At 39.6% G+C, this 27,785-nt stretch overlaps 1 protein-coding gene across 1 annotated transcript; it reads right to left on the reverse strand.

The window, feature by feature from the left end:
* Positions 1-337: 337 nt before the first annotated feature.
* AASS (aminoadipate-semialdehyde synthase) lies at positions 338-27,785 on the reverse strand. Its single transcript, XM_063396761.1, has 24 exons — positions 27,693-27,785; positions 25,665-25,885; positions 24,415-24,591; positions 23,684-23,768; positions 22,885-22,952; positions 22,631-22,777; positions 21,562-21,640; positions 21,352-21,479; positions 21,031-21,179; positions 19,748-19,870; positions 19,486-19,597; positions 18,903-18,962; positions 18,742-18,809; positions 14,964-15,085; positions 12,631-12,760; positions 11,648-11,758; positions 10,263-10,371; positions 9,746-9,886; positions 7,708-7,875; positions 5,584-5,679; positions 4,119-4,234; positions 3,857-3,945; positions 3,348-3,524; positions 338-2,902 (listed from the first exon to the last, which is right to left on the reverse strand). Exons 2-24 carry the CDS (start codon positions 25,875-25,877, stop codon positions 2,784-2,786), a joined length of 2,787 nt encoding a protein of 928 aa, XP_063252831.1. The 5' UTR covers positions 25,878-25,885; positions 27,693-27,785; the 3' UTR covers positions 338-2,783.

Below are 27,785 nucleotides of genomic sequence, written 5' to 3' on the forward strand. Positions count from 1 at the left end.
CATACATCTACTGTTCTGTAGTTTAACACTTCAGTAGTTGTCCTTGTGCCCAAGAACAAAACGTGAAAAGAAAAATCTCTTTAGATTATAGGTGAAAATTACCTAGATACAGATATACTTGTATATATATATATGTATAAATATATAGATGAGCATGTTTAAACAGTCCTTGAAGAATCTTCTCCTGTGAGTCTAGCAAGAAGTATGCAGAGGTATTTAATGCATATAGAAAGGTCCATGTGTAGGCATCCTTTCAATATAACCACCTATGTGAAAAATAAAATGCCATTCGGGTACATCTTATTATTAGACTGTAAAGATGACATGACAACAACACTGAGGATTTCAGATTTATTTTTCAAGCAATCTCATGTATAAGATACAATTATCTTTCCAGTAATATGCAAAGAGAACTGAGAAGTGTAATCTTCATACAAAAAGATAAGCAATAAATTCAACTCAAAACAGAAAACAAAACGCAGCATTGCACTGGGAATTAGAAATATATTTCAATATAAAATGTTTCAAAAGTAGTAGCAGTGTTTCTTGATGAAAACACTGTGGTGCTCATTCTTTAGTGCTCCAAAAATATTGGATACTTGTAAAAAATTCTGATTTTCATCCCATATTGCATTTCCAAGGCAGAAAAGCAAGTACAGGACATGCATATATACAGAGGAACAACTCCATGGTTGTGTGTTTGTGGGCTAAGGGAGGGAACAGAGAATTCTCAAGTAAAATCCTGGTCTCACCAAGCCCTGGGCTGGAAGGGACCAGCAGATACAAGTATAACTTTAACCCTTAGTTGTAGGCCATTAATCTGCCTGGAGAAGGAGCAGGCAGCACAGAGCGGAACATTCATTGCAGGCTCCATGCCTACCTCAGCTGCATCTACCAGCCAGACAACAGACCAACAGCCTGTAAGGTCAGTGGGCAGCAAAACAACTTTGTGGAGATAGGATTTTGTGTGGTAAATGCATGGAACTGTAACAGAACCCAAATTTGACATTACATTAAAAAAGCATTGGTTCAAAAAATCTGTACAAAAAGTCCTTCTCTTGCACTCTGCCCTTCATTCTCCCTTCTCACTTTGGCTTCTTTCACCTAACTCTCTAGCAGTTGCTGCTTCATTGCATCTGCACAAAGAAAATCCAAATCCTGAGCAGCAAAACCTGGAGATCAAAACTTGAATTATTGTTATGGCTGCTTTTCCCACCATGCAGAGCAACACCTGGAGTTCCAGTCTCCTGGAACTGCGATAACAAACTGGTTCTCAGGAAGGACAAGGCTGTGTGTTTATCAGCAAAGTGCGTTTGTGAGCAAAGCTGAAGGTAGACAGCTTCCTGCATCAGTATTCAGCTTAAGAAAGGGGAAGCTCTAGGCAGGAGCACAGGTACTAGCGCAAATACAACCTGCCCACAGCATTACACCTCACACACCTGACTGGTGAAGTCTAAGCCACGCTTAGACTTGCAAGGTGGTGTAGAAATCCCTAAGCAAAAGCTAGAGAAGCAGCCCTGAAATTAAAGGAGGCAATTGTGGTTTGTTACAGAGAAGCTGGACTTGGCCTAAAGTTCAGTTCTGGACTGATGTGGCTAAACTGCAGCTAGAACAGGGCTGACACATCTGACAGCACAGCACTCAGCAGCAGATGAGCTGGTACGCTGGCAAACTCCGTCAGTCTAAAGTGACACTGTACTGAATAGCAGGCATAGGTTCCCAAGTGAAAGCTTCAAAACCCTCATAGCAGGACAGAAGCTAACTCAAAAAGCAGCAATTTAAACCTCTAAACCTTGTGCATTTCAAAGCTGCATATACTAGACAATGCATTCCCTTTGTAACAGTACTTAACCTGGATGAGGCACGCAGTGTAAGTGGGAAGAGTAAACATGTCATTTCAAGCGTCTTCTAAGCACAGTAACTGTGTTGTATTTCAGACTGCCCTTCCTAGCTGCAGAGCTAAATGGTAATGAGCTCTCTCCACAGCACAAGGCAACACAAGGTAACAGCAGGCATTTCAATATATTGCAACCAGCTTCCACTCCGTAACAAGAAAGGGGATGAGAAGAAGCTGGCTTTAAATTTCCTCTGTCCTTCAATTAATTTAAATTTACATTCATTATAAAGTGATTAAAAATATTAAGATCCAGGTTTCAATTATTTAAGAACTGAACATTTTCAAGATTTAACAGGATCTTATTTGCTAGTGGTGCAGAATTTCTAAACTATTTTTTGCATATTGTTATTGTGAAAACATTCATGAATACTGCTAAAGTGAAAGGGACAACCAGACTTAAAATTTAAGCGTCATGTTCATCTCCATTTTTCTGAAAAATTATTTTCACCATATGAACAATCAAACTTCATCAATGGAGTTCATTACGCAGACTTTTCCATCACAAAATAATCCACTAATAGATTTTTCTTTCAACTTAAATTTGTCGCAATAATAACCTTATAGACTTGGAAGATAAACTCTAATAACAAAAAAAAAAAAAAAAAAAAAAAAAAAAGCCCCTTCTGAGCTAGTATAGAAAAGATATAAGGAAAGATCTGATTAATGCTGAAACATGTACATTAAAGCTTAACAATTCTAAGAGGAAAACATCACAATCTGTGCATATCTCCGGATTCTACATCAAGCCTGGTGGCACGTTTTATGGAAGGCAATGTTTGCATATGAAATGACAGGTGCTGCCCTTAGCTGGTCCAAACTGAGATTCTAAAAGGGGAGGTGGGGGAACCAAAAAAAGCCAAAACCTGATTGAATCCACTGCTTTCAGTTACTGTTTGATAACGCTGCGAGTACTGTACATAATGCCTTCTGCCCGAACACGTTCAAGTATTGGCCCGTAAACATTCTTTGTCAAAGGTATGACCATGCCTTTGGCAGTTATTTCACCTGAAATAAACGTATTAAAAACACAGTCTTAGTCCTCTACCAGGTTAATTTGAAAAGGTTTTGGTAGCTGCACAGTGGGGTTTTTGTGCACAAGGTGGGGGTTGCTGTGCTGGACACAGCCAGATGGAGGTGCAGGGAAGTGCTGAGTCATTCAGCCCTGGGGCACAATCAATTATAAGTCATCATGCTTAAGGTTTTCTCTACACTAGTGTAACATCTAATATTAAATGATTAAAAATCTGTGGATTAAGCAGTAAACTAAGAGTTGTCACTGAACATCCAAACATGCAGATTAAAAATTTCTGTAAAGAAGACAAGAAGAGTCTGACAAATTAGAAAAAAAATACACATAAATGTACTTAAGAAACACTATGTATTTACTTTCTACAGGCAGGAAGATACAGAGGATTGAAATACTGTTAGTAAAGTTGGAATAGCCACTTACCATCTAGAACCATCTTAGCAGCAATAGCTGCAGGGTATCCTACTGTTTTAGCCATTGCAGAATATCCTTTGTTATCCCCATAGACAACCAGATCAATAAATTTGTCTTCCAAATGGCCAGAAGGATGCCTGAGACCTATTTCACTTCTCATAACAATCATATCTCTCTCTCCAGTGCCTAAGAGAAAAGCACACAAAGTATTCATTCCTTGTATTTCAGTCCCATCAAGATGAGGTTCCTGAAGAGCCAGGCACTGCACATACACAGCGTGTGTATATCAGGGAAGTGACTGAAGGCAAGGACTGTCAAGGAGGACAGAACACCAAGATCAAACTAAAAGTGTAACAGGGAAAGAAAAGGATAAACTGGGGAAATAGGGATCATCACAATATAGTAAAAAACCTATCATGGAGGTTTATTAATGAAGGTGAGCAAACTAATCCAATTAAGGCTTATAAAACATATTGCCTTCTTCCATTCAAACCAATGAAAAACAATTTCTCACATACCAAAGGGCAGCTTCATCTCCATGTGCTTTGCAAGAGCCCCTACAATGGAATCTGCTGCTGGAACCAGTTCATCTCCCAGTAAACCTAACCTGGCAGAAGAAATGCAGAAGTCTTACACCATTGCTTATCAGCAGTTTCATCTCAGCTTTTTCATTTCCAGTTGTTCGTCATACCAGTTTGTCTCAGCATGAACCAAAATGTCTAGAATTGCAAACATTTCTTTCCTTATTTTTAAACTTTCAAAATCATTGGAACATTTTACCATTCCACTGCTTCCAGCTGACTTTTGTCCTTCTCCAGTTTGCTAAATACAGCTTCTTTAAGAACATGGTGCTCAGCAGGTGACTTAATTCCAACCAGTTTGCACATGAGTTCTTTCTGTTTGAAAACAAAAAAGCTTCATGAAGGCCTGACATCTGCTCCCACTCCATCTCAATCTAGGTTTTGAGAACCAGCTACTCCACTAAGATCAGTTAAAATCCAGAACTTCTGAGAAGACAGCTTATGTGTACTGGGAAAGTGAGAAAGATTGAGAATTTTTATCCTGTGAGTATTACCAAAGAGACCTCTCATGATACTTGTGCATATCTGAAGGCCATTTTGTGCCACCTAGATGCTAATTATTGCTCGCTTCATTCACAGCAAGGTGGATAATAAAAAGAACTATGAGCAAGATATGAAATAAGCAAGAACTGCGGAGTCTACAAGCTCAGGTTAGCTCATCTCTTCTACTTCTCTGGCAGAGTAGATGAAGGGAAGGTACCAAGACGTCGAAACATCATAAAAAATGTTTGCAGTGAGAATAATGAGCTTATAGCTATTTTTACAGATTACATAACACTGTATACTTATTCATTGAGGCTAGAAGAACTGGAAATCCCAGCCATTTTCACAAAGAAAACTTGAAAATATCAACCCTGAAACTGAAAGCAGACAAAAATAATAATAAATAAATAAATAAATAAATAAATAAATATTTCTAATATGGCCACCCAAAAACTCCTGGAGTGTGCTCATCTTCCCAACATTAGTCAGAGACAAGCAAGACTGTGACCTCTTCACCTTCTGTTTTCTTGGTTCTGAGAACACTCAAAACACATTGTTCAGCTCTCTTCACCCCACACTGAAATATGAAATATCCTGTTTGTCCACAGAGACAACAAAAATGTTGGTTGTCAAATGTAACAGCACCACATCAGAGTCATGTCTTGGCTGAGATAGAGATGAAGAAAGGCACCCAAAATGAAGACAGAAAAGCAGCATAACAGAAGACCAAAAAAAAGTTTGTACAGAATTACAACAGAAAAAGAAATTAATATACTCCTTCATGCACAATCTCTTACTTCTTGATGCCCTAAAAAATATTTTTACACTGAAGATCATGAGCCAGTGAGAAATATGGACACTGCAGACTCAGGAACTGAGGGGTAGACTGTGACTCATAAAAAACGTAAGACATTACATTCATTCATAAAAACATTTATAAAAATATGGCCATGCCTTTGTCTAGCTGAGAGGCCTGAAAGCCTCCAGTGTCAGACACTACAGAATCTATCAGGGAACCTGTTCCAGCACCTTATTCCACTCCTTCTGAAGAAAGTCTTCCTAATTTCCAGGAAAAAAACATCAAAGAGCAGGATGCAATACAAGATTTTCATTGCTAAGTAGCACTAAGAAAAGCATCAATAAAACAGAGTAAAGGAGGAAGAGTAAGCAGCGTAACTCACCCAGGTTAGAGGTGGTGTAGTTGAGTTTAGCAAAGGATTAGGATCTGGGTTAATTAATCCTAGTTTTACAAAGCCCCCCATAGTTCTGGAGTATCCCTGAAATAGAAGAATAACACCATTAAATATATTAATAACTTGAAACTGAGGTATTTCTCCTTGGTTCGAATGTAGTGATAGAAATACCTGTGGCAGTTAAGTATTATTTTGGGAAATCAGCTACAATAACCTGATGCCAGTGATGTTACTGCCACAGAGCAGTGTCTTTCCTAGCCCCTCTCCACCCCTTCCCCATTTTTCAGTATCTTTTTAAATGGCTTATTCTGTCATCAATACTTCCACGGCAAGTACCATTGGTTGCTGAGATCAAAGGGCTCAGCTGGCCAGCACTGGTTGAAATCCCAGCCCATTTCTGTGGGGTTATATCAGCTGGCCCATGAACAAACTACTGAATACACAGAGCACATCACAGAACTCTGCTCACCCGGTTTCACACCCCTGGGATTCTGTGGACATCACAAGGGCTGCTTGATAAAGATAAGAATTCTGTGTGCTTATTTCTCATCTTCAGGAATATCAGACAGACAAAGCAGTAGAATGGTTTACAAGGAACTGCAAAGGTTACATCAGGCTGCACAATAAAAGTCTCAACTGATTTCTCCTTACTTTTGTTTGTATCCCATTAACATTCCCACACAGCTGCTGGATACCTGAGAGCACTTAGATGTAAGTGACTAGAAACACTAAAAAAGCAGAATGGAGGAAATAAAGCACCCTGAAAGAAGACTAATTAAATTAGGAGTCATTTCCACAAGCACGAGATTATCAGCTCAGGTGGCCTTGCAGTGAGATCCTTCTGTGTGACACTCCTTTTCACACTGAGTCCATTAGCTATCCAAACTTCATCTCTGAAAGGCACTTTTAGAAGATGATTGTCTCCTCAGTGAACAGGTTGGTTTGTGCTCTGCAGCAAGAGCAGCACGTGCAAAGGGCCAGCACTAACTTCTGTCCTGCTGAGCCCTGTGTGCTGGCCTGTCAGTGCCCTGCAGGCAGAGCTATGGCAAACCCTTCCCCAGAGTGCTGGCCCTGCTGTGGGGTAAGGAAGCAGCACTAACCACAGAACCAGCATTCCTGGAGCACACTGACAACCACTTGGCATGTCACCCTGATGTTTGTGCAGTTCCTTGTGCTAGCACATGCAAAGAAGAAAGTTTTACCAGGCACCAAATGGAAGAATAGATACTGTCACACTAGGATTTCATGATGAGATAGATGCCTCACACATATTTTTACCTTCTGATAAAGAGATTGTATCTAGACTGACCAAAAGAGAGCTATGACAATTTGTAACCCTTTTTCCCCCATATTGCCCTTTCATCTTCTTCCATGCCTTTATCTAAGCAAGCCTCCCTCCCTCAAAGAATCCTGCTGTATTGCAACAGAGGAATTAAGACAAAAAGGACGTACACCTTCCTCAGGATATGGACAAACAACAATAACTTAAACCCTTGCACAAACCTTAACAGACATAATAATACAACATCCATAAAAACTTCATCAAACCTTCAATATGGTTTTAGGTTTATTCCTTCTTATTGTATACTGACTGAGAAAATAAAAAAAGAAAATCTGAAAGAAAAAATATTTTGTTTTCATTCTGCTTTGGACATCTAACAAATGAAAGGAAAAGACTTCTAGTTACTTAATGAAAAACTTTCTCAGATTGACAGAAAATCAAAACTTTCTGTAATATTTTTACATTATGTTTTTCATGGGAATATAAGAAAATAGAATTATTTAATTTTTTTAAATCTTCTATTGATTAGAAACCAGATACAGTCAGAATAAAAACAGACTATACGAAACAACTGACCAACTGTCTAAAGCAAATAAAACTATTTTTCCATTTTTGCAACAAATACATGTTAAATACAGCAGGTAAAGCTACATTAAAAAGAAATAGATAACTGCTTTCAGTTGTCTCTCAGCTGGGATAATGGGGAATAAAATAAAATAGCAAGTGCAGGCCTATAAAAGGCTGAGTTTTAAATACACAGTTTTCTTGAAATTATAACATTCATCTCTTGAGGAAAACAGTAATTACTAATAATAATACCAAAAACTTACTTTGTATCTTAAGGTGCCTCTCAGTAAAGTGCGAGCTGTCTGAATACCATATGGCTCAGCATATTTTGTACTGTCTCTGTTAGGAAAACCCTCAAGGTTTAATCCTGGGAAAAAATCCATTGGAGTAACAGAATCCAGTAACGCTCCTCCAGGTGGAATATTGATAATCTAAAGTTTGTGAAAGAACAGCAAATATTATTTTGGTGCAGTCGTATTCAAATTATTTCAGAACAGAATTGGCAGAGTATGCTCAAAAACAGGAAAAACATGTTTGGTGTTCCAAGTGCAAACAAAGGCCCAATCTAAATAAAGCAGTTGCCCAAGCCATTTAATCATATCTGGTGCATGAAGACATGCAATGTGTCAGCCATTACTAATCAAAGTGTAAAACAAGCCATGTTCTTCTCACACACATTACATTATATTAAAATGGCAGGTTCCCATTTCACTTACATTAATGTCCTTTTGGAACATGTCTCTAACTGTACCAGCATGATGGGAGATTCTACCCATGAGCTCCCTGCTTTTTGATCAAATAATTTGTTATCCTGTTTAGGTTTTGTTTGGTGTTTTTTATATGGGAGAGAAGGCAGATATAAACAGAATGATGGATGTTTGTTCCTCTGTTTTTTAAAGATTAAAACAAATCAAGTGATATCACATGGATATAAAATTACTGCTCATATGTATCTTTACTGGAAGCTACAAAACACCAAGGAAAACAAAAAAACTGCATGACTAATTCTCTTATCACTCCCAACCACAGCCTTGAACTCTGCTTCCTTCAAGCAGCTAAAGCCCAGATCTGCCATGCAGCATCAATACAAACTCATTTTCTGACTTCTGAGCAAAGGAACGAGGTTTACTTATAGAAGAAACACTGAAGCAGTGAAGCCTGCAGCAAAGCTGAAAGAACTTGTTGTGTTTGCCAGGCAAGACAGGTGTGTGAAAGGATCCTACACAATGCTCAAAGATAAGTATTTAGGGGCAAGGAGAAAAAATTGCAGAATTTACTGACAAGCTCATCTAGTGCTCTCAAAATGACTCATTCATATGCATGATCTAATTTTTCCTAGCAATAGGTGGACCAGATCAGAATTAAATTAGAAATATTTTAACATTGTCCAAGGACTCTTTTAATCTGAAACTCAAACTTCATTGCTTTTTAAATAATGATCCAACATACAATTCTCTCCTGAGTTTTTCCTTTCTTCCATAAGAACAGTAGAGCACCAGAATGTCATAAAACATAAATTAGTACATTTCAAAAGTACATTTCTAAGTTTTACAGAGTTTTAGGTAATTAACTAAACTTTACAGTGGTTATACAAGGCAGTCTCCTTGACAATTGTGGTAACTACTCTGAGCGAGTGACAGTGGAAATAGACAGTGCTGGAAAGAAATGTGATAATGTGATAATGGCTTGCAATAGCTTTGCACAAATCAATTACAATGTTTACATAAAACAGAAGCAGTGACATTTGTGAGGTTAAGTTTAAGGACTCCTGCACAAAAAGCAAAACAGAGCTTCTATAAAATAGACCAAAAAGCATTTCACAAAATCCACTCAGCGGGTTATTGGTATTACAAATTGCACCAAAAGAAAAAGGAAACAAGAGTTCTACTATGCATTGTGCAAGTACAAAATGGAGCTGTTTGATTTATGAACACAACTAGACAAAAAGGCAATCTCACCTTTGTTTCACAGGGCTAAAGACAGGGCAATTAAGTAGCAAAAGCAACACCTAACAGGAACGGAAGTTGAACCCAGAAAAATCAACTAAAACCAGTGCTTTAGTCTTTTGAACAAATTACTTCCTGGCAATCAGTTTCCACATAATAAGTAAGAATTAAGCTGGCAGCAGTTAGGTATCATCATGCTCCAAACATAGGACTGAGTGATTTATGCAGCTGGCTTAGGCAACTGATGGCCATTGGCTTGAAAGTAAACACAGCATCTTACAAGTCCAGATTCCTTCCTTAGCCAAATACCACACATTTTGCCTGGTTTTAAATGAAAATTTTCCCATTACTTCACCTCTCCATCTTTTAAATACGTAGCAGACTGAACTGTATTCAGCAACACTCCCAGTGGACTCCAGCTGAACTTGTATCTCAGAGGATTGTCAGAGTGCTCTGGAGCTGGTAGGCCACCGCAGAAAGACGTGTACGATATAACCTGTCACATTTATCCACAGGAAAGAAACAGTGAACACAGATCAGGATGCACAGAGATCTACCCTGCAGAATCCCCATCAGTTTTTAAAATTTCTGTTATCCCCCAAATGGGCCAGATCAGAAGGATCTATACTGGGGAGGGGAAAACTGTGGGCACTGCCTGTAAAGGAGAGGAAGCCAAAAGATACAGTGGGGCAAGGCCACCTTAGTTGATGGTCTCACCAAGTGAATTAGTAGCTATGAAATTCAAAGCATCAGAAAAAACAAAATGTCCAGAGTCTGTTACACATCAGTGACATGCTCAAAACCTGCATGGTGTTAAAAGAACAACTTTACTAATACGATCTTCCAGAACTACGCACACCCGCTAACCTTACCGTAGCACCAACTTCCTTCGCCTTGTCAATACATTCCATGGCCAACATGTGATCAAGACCAGGATCCAGGCCCATTTCACTGATCACTGTAATACCAGCAGCTTCTACACTAAAAATAACAGATATACAGAGCCATCAGAATATTTACTATTACTGGCCTTTTATTCCATAAATAATCTGTCCAATCTGCCCAGTGAACCTTCCCCAACACAGTAAATTCTGGGCTCTGCCTGCAGCTTGTGGGAACACAGAAACAAAAGTAGACATTAAACCCTGAAAAGTGACAAGCATCTAAGAGCCTTCTAACCTTTGTTGCTCTTACGTTTCTGCACCTAGGTGCTGGTGGAAATAGAAATTTCTAGCAGCTACTCCATATCCCACAATCTCCTGTACAGTGCTATAATGCAGGAAGGTAATAATGCAGAGGGCACCACAAACTGTCCTAAAGAGCTCCTACAAGGAAGAGACATCAAAAGGCCTGCTGTCCAAAATTACAAGTATTTGGCTTTTTTTTCCTAATAGTTGCCTACAGTCCCAGAGGAGTTCACTTATCACCACAAACTGAGGATTTATTTTATTTTCAAAATGAGTTTGTTCTTTGACAAGTGAGAAGTGTCCTTTTAAACTTTTTATTTCCCTGAGAGCATGCTACATTCTCAATAAGAATGATAGGAGAGGCCCCTAAATATCCCTCCCTTTCTGCAACACTGATCCCCTACCAGTCTAGCTTTTCCTGGTTTTATCTTTTGTAAAGACACGGTATGTACAATTCTTCCCTTGAATGCACTTCAGATTTTCCATTACTGTGACTCAGAGGACCACCTAGATTAAACTCCATGCTCAAAACAACTTCCAAACATATAGTAAATAGGACAACAGAAACATTAGAGTAGTTAGAGTCGTCACCAATTTGAAAATTAAACAGTGGGCATATCCAAAAAAGATCATGAGGGAGGAGATTACTGTAGGTATAATAAGCCAAGAAAGAGTTTTTATTGGGGGAAGGCAAAGAATGACAAACAAGCTTGCTGATAGAATATGACAGTACAGCTACTCAGCTTGAATATCAGCCCAGCTCAAACATCTTAACAGGTCTGAGGGAAGCAAAAAAGGCACATTAACATGAACTAGGATGATGCAGGCAAAAAAAATACATTCCATTATTTAGAGCATTAGTCTAAGCAGGTTGGGGTATGCACTCATTGCTCCACTCTGCAATGCACCTTTGGGAAAGTTACTTGGTCCTCTGTCACAGAAAAAGAAGCAGAAAGAATTCAGAAAGCAGTAACTCACAGTAAGTGTTGCAGGTGTAAGAGACTGCAAAATATTCAGATAATGCACTAAAGAAGGAAGCAACACAAGGGAGATGCTACTTTCACACCTACCTCTCCTGAAGTTCTTTCATGGCTGGTGTTAAGTAGCTGGCTGTTACCAAGTTCACTTTGTTGTCAATACATTTCTTAGCAACAAAAGGATGTGCTGAATAAGGCAGCAAACTACAAATGAAGGACAATCATGCAACATCAAAATTCAACCAGTTACTTATCCAGTGTCACTGGAAAGACACTCAAATGTCTTTTGAATGCCTACAAAAGAGCTCAAGTAATAGCTCAAAAAACCAGTCATACCTGCCTTGCCCTGGGCAGTTCCATACCTATGAAAGGGAAACACTACCCTATTAGGACAGCATTGTTGTATGCCCTCAGAAGAGGGCACTGAAAAACGGGGGGGTCATTCTCGAGACAGCATCTTTTGTCACACGCCTCTCTAACCCACAAACCACTGACCCCTTTCTAAAGACATCTTCTACGAGCATGCTGGAGGTTTAGAAGATGCAAAACTGCAAAACCATCCTTGGAAAAGCTTGCATTACAAAGATCTTGGGGAACTACTTTGTGAAAAGCACACTCTACATGGAATGGAAGCAACATGCATGACACCCATGGCAAAAGGAACAAAATGGCAAGGACTATGGAGTTCCTTCCCTGGATCAATATCTGGAATGAGTTCCTTCTTAATGGGATATTCAGAAGAAATTACCAAGATGTCAGAATTTTGCCTCCTTTTGTGAACAAGAAGATTGAATCCCACAGACACATAAACTTGTGGATGCAAATGGCCCTTCACATCAACAAGGGAGTCACCTAACGGGTGAACACTTCCTGAAGAAGTCAAAACCCCTTTTAAAAATCTGATGCCTCACTACATGAGTAGGCAGCAGTCAGTTACAACTACTTACATACACATATATGACCTGTATCTTGGCCATTAAAAAAAAAGTTTACGTGTTGATTTAGGTCAATCAACTTGGAGAAAAAAGCAGCATGACTTAGGGTGGAGCCTATCGTGTTTTACACAGAAGTCTGACCTGATCACAAGGTCGTGTTTGTTCACCAAAGAGGACAGCTTTTCCTCATGCTTAAGGACATCCATATGAACTGAAGTAACATTTCTGTACTTCTTTGTCAGTTGTTCAAGTTGCTCCTTCATGACAGATACTGTTGTAAAGTAAAACAATAAACCATTACCTATAGATGAAGCCATATGTCCAAAGCACATCCATGTATAATAGTGCCATATTTCTCAAACAGACACAGATGCATTTCCTTCACTAACAGCTGAAGAAAAATGAGGCATTTAGTAAGCAAACATGTTCAGAAAAACTTACTCGATCCCTCATTCCACATGTTTAAAAAGAAATATTTTGAAACTCTCTTTCAATACACTTTAAAATAATTCCTATTTACAGTCAAGAACAGCTTAATAGATAAAAGCAAAAACCTGTTCACATCAATCACCATTTTTAATACGACAAATACAGAAACATTAAGCTTTAGCTTAGGTCAAGTGTGAGCAAAAGGTTCAAATTGACTACTTTTAATATTTACGTATGGCTTAGTCCTCCCAAACCCAAGTACCATATTATAACTGGGATAAACCCAGTCTCTGCCTGCCTTCACTTCAATACCATTATAAAGAAAGCAGAACTGAGAGAGATCCACAATGACACCACCAGTAACTGCTATCTCTGACTGGTTTCCCCTTCCAGCTCACCATGCTGCCAACATAAGTGAGAGAGAACCAAAAAGGAGTGACCAAAGAAGACAGCATGTGGAGCACAGGCATCTGGGGAATTAAAAGGCATCAGCACTTACCATTATAAGGAAAGCAGAACTGAAAAAGAGAACCACAGTTACACAACCAATATTTGCTACATCTGACTAATTTCCTTTCCCAGCTCACCATGCTGCCAACACAAACCAGAGAACACAGCCAGGAAAAAGGAACAGTCAAAGAAAGCAGCAGGCAGGGCACAAGCTTATGGAGAATTAAAAGCATCTGTGCCTCTAAGTTAGGGCCTTATTTCCTTATGGCCTTTCCATAGTCAGTGGGAAATAAACATTACCAAAAGGTGATTCTCTGTAACCTATAAATCAAATTGTGCTGAGGGAAAGGAGCTAGGCAAAATCATCCACAAATCCAAACTAAAAAAAGTTGATTACATGAAGGTCTTCCAATTAAAGTTTTCATCTGGATTTAAAGTGGTGTAGCCTAACAGTAGGATATCAAACATGGCACTGTGCATGATGTGCATTTTGTGTTTCCTGCACCTACTTGCCTGCTGTCAAATATTAAACAAGTGATATCTTCATGTCTCCTTCCTTCTGTGCTATTTGTGTGTGTGTGCTGTAGAAACTGAGTGTTTTTAAGCTGCCCAGATAAGAGGCTATGTTTGTTCAGTGCCTGGCAAAACAGATCTTCCAGTTCACCTGGTTTCCCTTCCTGCTACTGCACTGCAGGGAAGGGATGCAACCTCTGTAATGACAAGGGGATGGGCACTGCACATTGCTGTAATCCTTCCCTCTCCACTACCTCAGGCAGTGCTCATAACAAGGGTGCAGCTTTCCTAGGTTCTCCCTCTCTTCCTAGCAAATCTTTTCCCAGGGGTTGAAAGTACTGTGGTTATCAACATGAAAGGTAGCAAAATCAGCCAAGTATGAAAATAGCATGAAGAAAAAAAAATCAAAGCAATAACAACAATAATGAACAGCAATAAAACTGTAAGTTTTAAAGGAAATAACTTCCTAGCAAGGTGTCTTTCAGGCAATAAGGCAACAGAGCCTGAGTTTTAAATCTGAAGTCCCAGAATCAGGGTAAAGTCATCATTAAGGGTACAGAAAAGAATTCTTAGATGCTCAGCCTGAAATATGCTACGGATAAAACCAAAACAGAGGAAGAAACAAGTAGGTATTTGGTGCTCATGAGAAAGTCAGGATCTGAAGTTTTACCACCATGACACTCATTATAAGAAAAGCAGATACTTCACTCATACAAATGTCTATAAAAACATTTTCATATTGTTGTTGTGTGAGGTTGACAACACAACTAAAGACCAACAAAGTGACTGACTATCTACAAAATCAATCCTGAGCCCAAAGCGGGTTAGAAGGAAAAATACTTCTAATTTCCCTACAGGTTACACATGCAAACAGTTAGCTTTCAACATGGCTATGTTATTTTCAAATCAATTATGTAAATTCAAAATGCTCACATAGCAACAAAATCCTTTTCTGCTGTGCATAATACCAAAGATTTTCTTTATCTCTTCTCAGAACCACATCCATTTACTATTTATGAGAAGGGTTCTGCCACATGCTTCAGTAACACATAATACTGAAATGAAAACAAATTCTTACATACCAACTGTGATGTCAATGTTGGAATCTCTAGTCAGATATTCAAGCACAGGGCCAGAAACATAGCCAGATCCAAGTAATAAAACCCTCTTCTCATTACTCATCTTCAGCGACTGAGCCTGTTCCCTAGAAGGTGTTACAAGCAAAATTAAAAATTACACAGAAAGAAACTATAAGCTGCCAAGGTTAACAGAAGTATGTTTTAGTAAGTCTGTAAACCAAAAGCTCTGTTCAGACCAAGAGTCAAGTTATCTGATCCAGGACTATCTAGTACTGCTTCCATTCTTCTGCTGCATAACTTCTAGATTCTTTCTTCTAACATAAACATGATTGAATCCATCAATATTCTCATTGCTTCTCTGATTTCTTCTGTTAATCAAAATTTTCCACAGTTGTATTTTCCCGATGGTCAAATTACTGTAACCTGACAACTTGGGGGCCACCAATGCCATGTTGAGCTGTCAGAAAGGGATTCCAGGCTCTGCCTTTACATTATAGGTAAATGTTAAAGGACACAAAATCATGCTGGTGAAAGCATATTTTGTGTAAATTATACTAGGTTGGTTCATATTAGTCCATCATAAGAACATGATGGACTATAAAAGTCAAATAAAAGTTAATGCCCAACCAATAAATCATCAGGCAAGGACTCCGATTTGAAAACCATCAGTGTTTCAACCTAACTACTACTACTCTCATAAATAAATTTAAGTAGATCTCCTGTTGACTTTCAATACAAAATGTATTCACATCAGATTTTGCATTTCTTTGTGTCAACCAGAATAATCCACTCAGTAGTTGTTTAAATATGCTCTCAGAAATGCATAAATCATAGCAGGAATACACATTTTGGTTGTTTATAATTGGTTTTCCTTTTAGCTTAAATTTGCATTAAGCTGTAAAATTAGGACTGTGAAACTAACGTATGACTACATAGATAGAAGTTATTTATCAAAAAAAAATTCTTAAAGCACTTCTTACTTTTGAAGCAAGCTGTTCACTGCCCTACTGTTTAATCTAATTATGGAGATTGAGGTTTGGCTTTTCTTATCCCATACCCTGATAGGACTTTCAAAGATACAGTCTCATGAGACTCCTCATAAGCATATAAGCAGGATCCTCAGTTTCCTCTTTGTCCACTAAAAGTTTATACCAGCATTGCAGATTATGCCTCAGAAAGAATCCTGACCTCTAGCTGACAAGATGATATCCACTCTGCTGAAACCTGCTGACCTTCAAAGAGGACCAGCACATATCTACTAAATAATATTTGGTTCAGATGTTTTCGAGGCTTCTCATGGCAGCAAAAGTCAATATTTTGGTTGTGGTTTTTTCATCTCAAAAATAACATATAATAAGCCATAACAATGATAGATGACATAGAAGCCTGCCAGAGCAACACCTAATAGCAAGACAAACAGAGCACTATTGCCCAACCTATGGCATGGCAGGAAGCATCTGAGTACATCCAGGGGCACAAGGCCTCAAACAATACCACTGAAAGACTACTCTGAGTGAAGAAAGTTAAATCAATACCAAATACATCTATATCATGTCTGAAGCATATTCCAGCCTACTGTATCAGTACTGCAAAGCTTGAACTGCCCTCCAAAATTTCAGATGTTCCATCCTCCCTTCCTCCTATTTCACAGCCTTTTTAAAAAGTCATTATTTTCAGATAATTAAATCTGAATTGATACATGCATCAATGTATCAACTCTCTAATCTAAATTAATACTATAGATTATTGTAAATTTTGACCTTCATAGAAGGTCAAAATTAAAAAAAAAAAAAAAGTTAAATCCTGATGTAATACAGTCACAGAAAGTCCCCTAAGCCCATCATATCCTTTTATATTGCAAACCCAAGGACTTTCCTCTCCTTCTATCAGAACATCTTCCACAACTGTACTCTGTAGGTAGAGGAAGAGAAGAATTCCTCTCCATGCTTTAGGGAACAGAAGTGGAAGGTAGCTTAGAGTGTTGATGAAGGAGAAATTCTTATAAGAAAGCAAGCTGGATTTTGCAATCCAACTTTTCATATTTACTAAAAACTTTTCTGGTGTCTAGAATGAAGTCACACTTGAATCAAAGACAGCAGGTTTATTCTAGGACAGGCAAAAACATGAGCTGCCAAATGACCCATCAAGTATTAGAACAGAAACTACACAGCTCCAGATTATGCCTATTCACTATAAATGAGTTTAAATAATTCAGTTACAAATAATAGCTACATTTTTAATGTGATGTGCCTTTGCAGCTGGGGGTGAGAAACCAGTAGGAGTTAAGATGTAGATGAGTTTGTTTGGTAAATCTAATGGCACCCAAGACAGTTCAGTTCATACCGTCTGGCTGTCCTGTGTCAGAAGGGTTCAGACTTGAAGGATTCTTAGCAATTAGACTAAATAGAACCCTCAAAAACTGAACTGGACATAGCATAATAATTTTCTAGAGTGGAAACAAGCCACATAATTCCTATAGGGTCTGAACAAGAGCATATCTATATCTAAACCATCACACCCTAAGCAGTAAAACCCTTATTTCATCTGCATCACCTCTGAAGTTTGCAAAATAAAGAAGGATACTGTTATGAGGTCCTGCTTTTCTGACAGCTAAGTGAACACCACCAATGAACAAATGAACATCACACGCAGCACACAGATATGCATGAAATATCAAAAATCTACCCTAATAAAACACCCTTGGAAATGAAATCTCCAGATTCTCATGGTAGTTCACACAAGACCATGGAAGTGATCATGGAGGAAGCTAAAAAAAAATATCAGAACATTGCACTGTGTGAGGAATAAAAAAAATTGTTATTGAGACAGCCTCTTGAGGGGGTGTCCCAAAGAGCACAGAACAAAAATCACTATGAGCTGAAGTCTCTGAGTAACAAAGAGCACATTACTTAGTGTGAAAAATTCACACTAAGTAATGTGATGATGAACTATAGTTCATAACAGAAGTCCCAAAGTTCCCAAAGAAAACTGAGGTGCAGAAGTCAACACACGATGCTTTTAGTGCATAGTGCATGCAGTGCTTATGGTCAGACCAATTTAATTTTTTATAAGATGTACAGTGTAGCTGTCACTGACCATGAACATGAATCCACTCATTGTAAAATTAACGTTATTCATATGTAAACTATAGATACTTGTTAATAGGAAGGGAGCAGGGGGAATGGAAGGCTTGCGCACGTTATTTATACTTTTGTTTGCTTAATTCAGTCTAGGCTACCACTGGCACATAACTGCTGTGAGAGGGTGTGGATGAAGTGGTGGCTGAAGCTGTAGATGTTTGAACATAACAAAAAGTCTGAGAGTCTCAGAGCCTCCTCAATATATCCAGTCACAGAACAATGCTGCACAGAACAGCACTGGAGCCATACAAGTAACTAGATTCATGGAATATTCGAGAGCCTTTGCATTCAGCCATTCCTTTCAAATGACTGGATGTCACATCCATTTCAAAAGGGTAAGGAGTAACAGATTAATACTACATGTGGCTGTTTTCTGCCTCTGGTAAAACAGTTTTCATAATGCAAGAAAGAGAAAAATGACCACTTTCTCGACTTCAATATGTTACTAACAACAAGTGTTAATGATTTAGGCAATGTGCACAAAGAAATAAGGAGATCATCAACTAGAAGACATTTAGACAGTGTAATATAGATGCATTCCACCAAGACACAAGAATAAATGAATGTAAAAGGGGAGAGAGAATGCAGACAGGATGGCTTTTTAAATCCTGAATCAAATAAACTTCAGGAACCCACATTACCTGCTCTCTCTCAGTTTCTGGATATATTGATACTTAGGTGTCAGTGAGCCATTGGATGCAATCACTGCCTGGAAAAACATGAAACAGATTTTGAGGGCTTTATTAGTCTGTATGTTTCAAAGTAGGGGAAGACAAGAAGAGTGACAAATTACAAAACTTACATCTCGAACAACAGGTGAGTAATTCTGTTTTTCAAGAGGTTCTGAGCCTTCTGATAACAGCTATGGAGATAAGTTATTTCAAATCAGGTCATTTTATTACCAAATATTTCTCAAAGTAAAACACTAAGATTTTAAGCAACATTTAAATGCATGCAACAATATCAATATCTTGTACACTGGAAATACTTCTGGCTGCAACCAGCATCACTTGTCTTTTGGAAAATACAGAAATTCAAACAGCAGTCTGACTTTGAGGGATTGTTGAATGCTGAAGAAAATCAGATGTTTACAGCTAGTTCAGGGTCCAGAAGCAATGAATGACCTGCCAGAGCCTGTTTTCTGCTTAAAGTAAGTGTTCTTGACAAACCCCTAAGACATCCAGGTCACTCATGTCTCATTCACATGTTTCCTTTTCAAAGGATTGCCTCAAGACTTCAAAAGCTTTTTTCTTTTTTTGAAGTACAAAGTCAGTTATGTTCTACAGCAGATTCCTTTTGAATGTGTACAGGAGACCAGAAAAGCAACAAACAAGCAGACCAAATTCTGTGCCTTTTACCTTCTTGTCAGACACATAAGATCTTACCATCTCTTCAATATAAGGGAAAAGCATATCCCCAAAGTACTCTGTTGCTTCTATAGGAAGCTGAGCTGGCAGATTGTCAATGGAACACATCAGAATGCCTGAGCCTTCAACACTGAAAGAGACAAAACAGCTCTTCTAAACTACTTCTTAGTACCTGAAAGGTACCACCTTTCAGAAGTGTTATAAATGCATCCTTTTTTCAATATAATGTTTCACTCTGCAAGTTACAATGGAAAACAATAAAAAGTAAGGGCTCTCCCACCTGTCATGAGTAATATGCTGGTCAGCATCATACATACAAAATGGGTTGTCAATTGTTGTACACTCAGTCATAAATTCTATAGATCCTCCAGTATCTGCTGAAATGTCACATATGGCCAGAAGTCTAAAGCAATTAAAAGTGGAACAGAGCATTATACATTTTACTAAGAAACACAGGTATAAAACACCACAAGTGAGCAGGAAATAAAAGAAATGTGAGAAGATCTACGTGACTTGTATCCTTCTTCAGCTCAACCAATTTAAAAATCAACAAAACACAAACAATAGTATCCAGAAATATAATGGAAATTTGGCCCTATTGTAGTCATCAGGTTTGCAACATCATCCAATCAACATCCATCCATCAACAGCATCCAATTTCATGGAAAGACTGGCAGAATCCATTCACCCATGATCTCTTCTCACTATGCCATTTGCTGCCAATACCTCCCATTCATTTTCCATCTGCCAATTCCCTCAAGCTGTGCCAGTGCACTCCTGCATGAAACTAACTTTCCATCCTAAAGGGAAGCCTAAAGAAGTGGCTTCCTCCTACCAGCTTCAGACAGCAGGTGCAGGTGGAGCATTCATTAGCCTAATGCACAACCTCTGGCTCCACTGAAGGTTAACTCTTCAACTCAGTTATGTGAGAAAAAGAAAGCTGTCAAGATCTGGCAGAGAAGAGAGAGACAAAGGCCTAATTCCTCACCAGGATGTATTTTCGTGTCTTCTCCAAATCTGTGACAGGGCCAATAAAGAAAGGGTGGCTCCCACCCACAGTGAAAAATGATGAACCCTTGATTTGCACCCCACATTCTAGCCTTAAAACTATTCAGGGTTGTGAAGCATTTCCACTACCCGCTGCAGAAATAAGAGGTGCTAAGGAACAGTTACTGAATTTGTACCAGCCAAATGACAGGGTAGGAAGAACTTTCCCTAAAACCCTGCTCAGGCATAGAAACTTCTACCAATACTGATGCAGCAGGTACATTCCCAGACATCACACTTTTGTTTCTATTGGATTCTGTATGAAGATCAGTGGCAGGAAAACAACTGATACCTGTTAATCATTTCTACCGTGATGTTTTAAAAAACTCCAAACTGTGAAAACAAGACTGCAAAGCACAAAAGAACAAGAGCAAAATCAATGGGGCACTGCAAAACATGCAAGAGGGACAATGTAAAATAAACAGAATCATTTACTAGACACTGTGGTGTAACTGCCTAACATTACAAGTTAATCATCGTGCTGCAAAAGTGTTACAAGTGAAATGAGTGTCCTACCTGTGTGGCAGTTCAGGACAGCCATCCATTGCACCAGCAGCAGATTTAACTGGCACCAGCAGCTTCTGAGTGTCCTGCCGACTCAGCAAGCGAGGAGTATTTTGTTCCCAGTATATGCCATTAATTAAACAAGTTGTGTAGGGTGCAACCTGCAAAGAAAGTCACAGGTGCCTGATGTTTTCACCTAGTACTTTAAGAAGCTGAAAGCACCTGATCTAGCATTTTAAGTTAATGCTCTCTCAAATGATGAACATGCAAAAGTGTACTAAGTACAAACATTCTGTGGAAAACCTTTCATAAAAGAACAGAAGAGATGCTCACATCAATGTGAAAGCGAGAAATGTAATTTTCTGGGTGTTTGTCATAGTCTGCTGGATCATATTGTCCATCACGTTTCCTTACAAGATGGTGGTGACGACTTAACACTGTTCCATAGACTTTCCTGAGGTCTGAAGTTAAAAAGAAAAAAATAGCTCTTATATCTAGACAAAAAGGGTTTCAGTGTTTTTAATCACTATTGTCACTGCATACCTCCAGATCTGGAAACTTCCTTTAACTCATGTGGTTCCACAAACTCACATGGGAGAGCACTGAACATTTCTTGAGCACCCTGAAATCATGAAGTTGGATTTAGAACAAGTAGACCATAAATGTAATGTAACCCTGCTCACTTGGTGTTTGAAAACAAATATAAAATGCCACAGACAATTTGACAGCCCTGCCAGAGAACATCTCCAGAGATGTACACATTGTTTCACACACACCCCTGTTTACCCAAAAGCAAGCTATCTGGGCATTATGTGAAAGGAATTTACATCATTCCCCACTACTGCAGAATGCCTAAACCACCATGCAATGCCTGATTCTTATTTCTAATGGCTGAGCTGGGAGGTCTCAACTCAGCCACAAGAGGGTTTTGCTGCCGCTCTGAGGAGCAGTTTCTCTTTAGGAAAGATCCCTGAAGCTACTCCTCATCAACAAGGCTGTTCTAAAGGCCAGGAACTACAAGACGACTTCCCCAATGAGGTGTGATCACAGCCAAAAGATTTTCAGACACACCACCCTTTTGGCTAGAAAGAACACATTTATGCAGGCAGTGATTTCACTTTGTAGCTGGAGCCTTGTTAACTGATCTTTGTTGCCAAAACCAGGGGTAAGTCTTTTCCCTATGTCACAGAAAATAGCCCTGAAGTCAAGCACTTGGAAGTCAAGTCAAGAACATCCAGACATAAAAACTCAGCAGGTGTTGGAAAAAATAATTCTTTTTGCCATACTTTAATGGAGTGATTCACTGACCTTGTGAGCACAGAGTCAACAGTGGGGAGAGAGGGGGATAGGAATCATATGGGTTGGAAAAGAGAGAGTAGCAGTAAGATTTAACCCATGTTCATTGATAAGAAGTTAGCATGTCAGCCTGTTTAGGCATGATCTCATATTAAACATTTTAGGTTACAGTACTTAAAAATTGTTACTGGCAAAGGAAAACATGAAGTCCAAGCAAACAAAATGAACCCATCAGCCCACGTAACCTGACAGAGATCAAATGCCAAGAACTTCTATTAACAATTACATAGCATTTCATCTGAATGACAGTTCTTACCTTAGAAACATTACCAGTGCCCGTAAACACAAATGTTAAGGGCCCCACTGACTTTGGCATCAGTCCCAGTGAAATTTCATACCCAGCATCCCGGACTGCCTGCACAGCCTGACTGCTGTTCCTGTAGTTATGTGCCATCCCAATGTGCTGAAATCAAAGGCACACAACCATCAAGATATTTTCAATAGTCAAATACAGATAATTAGCCAAAATCTTATTTAGCTAAAGAAAAATACATACACACATACTCTTACCATGAAGGGAGTGTGATGACCCAGAGCTAAAAATCGTAAGCCCAATCCATGTAGGATGTTGATCATTCCTGTTATTAAAAAAAAAAAAAATAGAAAATTGGACCATCAGTCTTACTTACAAATATGCACAGTTAGAAACTGCAGAGACTGACTGAAGCCTCAAATCATCCCAGATATTTTTTCCCATGTTTTTATATTAATACTTTATTTCTAAAGAAAGTCTACATAAAACCAGAGAAGGAGAAATTTAATAGCAGTCCGTGACCTTAAACTTGCTCTTGGCCCATTATGCATTTAGGCACCATTTAATATTGAGATATCTGTTTATGAGGTGTATCCACATCACTGGATTCCAAAGAAGGAAATAAAAGAATCTCCTGAAGAAACAGTGTTAAAGTTCAGTAGAAAGAAATGAGAACCATGCCACACAAAAATCAGATTAAATGCGTAACAGTGACAAACAGATGTTGTTCAAGCTCTCGGGACTCACAGCAGCCTTTTTTTATCAAAAGCCTGATCAGTTGATCTCTTTAGTCTGCTCCAGATAGTTCAGTGGACAAACAGGACTTCACAACAACAACAAAAATTATTAGATTTTTCAGGAATCCACATGACTAATTGACATGTTGTCTAATGAAAGTAGGAGGCACAAACCAGAATGGAAAAAGGCTGTTAAAAGCAAGAATTTAAAATGCAGTTAAAAACACATCACAAGCCTCAACTTTCAGGAAGCACAGACACCCAGAAGTGTTACAGGAAGTCACTTGTTGCAAGCCTGCCTTTACTTTATACACTATACCTGCTACACCAGCCCACTTTCCAAAGGCCACAACTCGCATTCCTTTATGATCAACCATTTTTTCATAGTCAAACAGTCGAATTTCCTGAAAACACACAGCAAACTGAGTATTAAAATTTTCAGTGAATGAAGTTGGTGGCGTGTTGCTCTCCCAGGAACGACCTTTTCACACGTCTTTGTCATTCTTCGTGATAGAGTCTGATGGTTAATATAAAAATATATCATAACAAGATTGAAGTATAAAAATAAAAACACAACAGTTGCACTGAACTCTTGTTAGAAAGAGTCTCTGCACTGCCCATGCCCTCTTTGCACAGAGCTCCCCAAAGTGCCACTGCAGCTGCTGCAGGCCCATTCCCATCCTCTGCCAAGAGAATGCTCATTTCTGGTGCACTGGCTGCCCTCCTCTGCAGTGGCCAGTGCGCACTCCAGCTCAGTAACTTTCCCACAACTCTTCACGCTCAGAGAGAAAGAGCCTCTCTTGAGCACACCACGCTCACAACTTATCTGCCTTATGCACATGAAGAGAGAAACACTGCAAACACAAGATCCTTGAGCAAGAAATACACAGTTTCAGAAAAGGCTACTGAAAACTGTCTTTGTTAGCCACCGACAAGTACATGTGCTGGAAGTAACCATACTAGGCAGCAAGCTTTTGATCACACTTAAGCACTAAATTCAGCTTCCACCCCACATTTACTGACAATGGTCTTCAATATGACATAATTTACCTGTCTTAAAATCTCATCCAAAAGGGGCATGTTTGCCTCTTGGGCTTTAATAGTGTGAGAGAAGAAGGCATAGTTCTTTTTAGGGATTAATTTGTCCTCTGGTGGTCTCTTTACACCTATTATCAGAGAAGCCTCAGAAATATCTTCTTGAATAATGGCACCTGCTTTGATGTACTCCTACGAAAGAGAAAAATCAAAGAAAAATTTTATGTGTTTTTTCTTATTCAGTTCTCAGCATGTTAGCAACTAGAACAGAGGATAAATAAATAATTTTACCAAGCAGAAACAAGTTACTGCATGTGATACATTCACAAAGTTCTTTGATAAAGAGGTATCAAGTATCAAATTGAATTACCATGCTATTATCCTATTATACAAGGTCGAATTATAATTATGTGTTAGTACTTTGTCTGAAATTCACAGACTATAAAAAGGATATTTTAAGTATCCTGTAGTATTGCAATAATGAACCGTCCTTTGTAAGGTGTTCAAATACTTGGAAATAAATTTAGAGAAATATGAAATATTCAAAAATATGAAGGCTGATGACATGTGGTTTTATAAAATTGTATAAGCTCCAGTCAAGCTGAAGAGTGATTTCTAAGGAAATGTGTTTACATAGTATGATCTTTGCTTTGATGAAAAAAGCACCGTGCCTTAATTAAAAGGTGTTATGTGCAAGTAGTCACTAATTCCCTACTTTTGTTTCAATTTTCATCTGTTTTCTCAGTTATCTTACAGCAGAGTATTACTGTAAAAGAGAGTAAAAGCTCTCTGTCCTGAAGCTCACAGCATTAACAAAAAAAACCTTCTCTCCTAATTTCACATGAGGAATAGAATTGAAGCAAGAGTGGAATTCACCAGATTCATCTTTCCTGTTCTTTCATAAAATACAGATTTTTAGAGTTCTTGCCTTCTCACAAACAGAAGACAAAAACATCAATGTTAAAGGAATTCCCAAGCTTCTACTTCAAAAGAACCTGGAACTTCCAGGGAAAGTGATGACAGGACATGAAATAAATAAAAACAACTCTAAAAACCCACCACTGCCAATATTATATTAAAAGGCTAAACAAAACTACTCTTTTTCCTTTCCAGTAGCACATGACTCCTCATTTAGCAACAAAATTTACACATTTCTGAGGGGTTTATATGTCTTCCCATGAATGGCCTTTGAATATTTTATTTCCTGTACTATGGTTAACAACTGCGCTGTGATTTTGCTTGTGTCTCTCAAAATGGGACCTTACCTTTTCATGGATGGCTCTCCGGTTTGAGGGCTGCACCAAGACCTTGTATCCCATCTTTGTCAACTCCTTCACATGCTTTGGTGCTAGAGGTGCTCTTCTCTCCCACGCATTGACATCTTCCCTCCTGATTGCCAGCACAGACTTACGATGATGCCAACACTTTGTGTGGTGGAACACACACCTACCGCTTGTGTGACTAAAGGCTCGGAGCATGGTAAAGCCTGATGGCAGCAAAGACAAAGTAATAAAACAACACAGGTACATGTATGATTCAGACACTGTTTGTGCACAAAGTTCTGGTCTCCTTTAGCATCTGCTGTAAAACACAAACTAGATACTTCATACTCTCGCTACACCCTACTTTTGTGAGACATGAATTCAATTTTAGTGAATTTTGTTGCATCTTGGTCTGATGAGGGGTCCTTAGATACAAGTTTTCAATTTTAATAATTGTTTTGATTACTGTAAAGGAAGGCTTTTACTGTGCTCTATGCAGCTAGTTTGTAACTACAAGGCTTAACAAGAATTCTGGAAACTTAAATTTCCCAATTATGTTCATTTACCACCATAAACCAGGCAAAGATCATCAAAACTTGCATCAAGAACAGTCACAAGTAACAAACACACAGAAAGAAAGCAGAACACAGGCTCTGTGGCAAGCAGTTGATTAAAAAAGAAAGCCCAGTACTAAGTATTTTTGTGTAACTAATTCTTAGATGGGCCAAAAATGGAAGATAAGGTCAAGACCTTAATTCTGAGTAGCAGTCAGCATATGTGTCACCAGGAACAACAGGGTTTTGCCCTAATATGAATTTCCTGCAAAATGGAAAAGCTTCACAAGAACAGATTTCCACTGTAGAGGAAAACTCCTTTATTTTCTATCTTGTCCTCTTCACTTCAGTGAAGCCTACATGCTGCTGCTTATTTCTGCAGAGACACTGCCAGGTCCAGCATGAGGTATCCAGGAGCCTAAGGCCTTCAGGTACTTATGCAGTTAAAAGATGTGAATCTCAGAGATAGGCTTCAAAAATGTGAACTTTGTTTCCAAGACGATTCTAACTGATAATACACAAATCTTTGTATCTGAATCATTTGGAAAATCCTGTTTGTCCTCATGCCTCAAACTCGTAAAATCTCTATACACCTAAAGGCTTCAGAGGTGCTGCTTAACTGCAGGCTTGCTGAAACAGAGGGACCAGCACACGAAGGACGGCATGGAGGGAAGCTACATGTCATCTACATCGGCTCCAAGCGTGGTCTTCCTACCACGGCTATGCTTGTCCACCAGCAAAGGTTCCTGTACTGGAGTTGGAGGTATTTGTGACACTTCTCCTCAGCATGCTAAGAGGGCTCGCAAAGAGCTTAATGATCCCTCTCAAAAACCAGGCACTTTCTCTGCACACTAAAAACACAACGATGAGAGAGCAGTTTGTACTAAACACTTCACCTCATACCCAAGCCTGCAGTGAGGCAAATTTCCTCACACAGAGGACTTGCACAAGGAGAGAAGCGACGCCTTTCAGCGCCTGCCCTGCCCTGGGATCGTGGCTGTCCGGGCAGGGAGCGAGCAGTCGGGTGACCTCTGGCAGGCCAGCAGTTCGTCCGCATGCCTCTCTGTGTGTGTTCAGGCTCAGCCACAGCGATAGCCACATCCCGTTGTAAAAGTGAAACTAACTTCAGCATTCCAAGCCTGCAGCGCCGGGAACCCTCCCCGGCCTCCCCAGCACGTCGAGTGACCGCGGGGCCGCGGAGCCGCTCGCTCCTGGCCCGCGCCGGGAGCGGGTCACGGCACCCCGAGCATCACCGGGGCTCAGACGGTGCCGAGCGGCGCAACGAGCGGGACAGCGAGCGGCCTGCGGCCAGCGGGGCGCGGGACGGGGAAAACCCCTGGAGAGCGGCAGGGAAAGGCAGAGGGGCGGCGGCGAGCAGGAGGAGAAGCGGTGTGAGCGGGCGGCGCCGCGGCGGGAGGGCAGCGGGCAGAGGGCAGCGCTGGCTGCCAGCCGGAGCGCCGGGCAGCGCCGTACCTACCTCGGGCGGGAGGGCAGCGGGCAGCGGGCAGCGGGAGGCACGGCCGGGCGGCCCGGCCCCTCCTCCGGCCGATGTCCGGCGGCGCCGCCGCCC

Source organism: Prinia subflava, chromosome 4 (assembly GCF_021018805.1).
Source record: "Prinia subflava isolate CZ2003 ecotype Zambia chromosome 4, Cam_Psub_1.2, whole genome shotgun sequence".
Taxonomy (NCBI): Eukaryota; Metazoa; Chordata; class Aves; order Passeriformes; family Cisticolidae; genus Prinia; species Prinia subflava.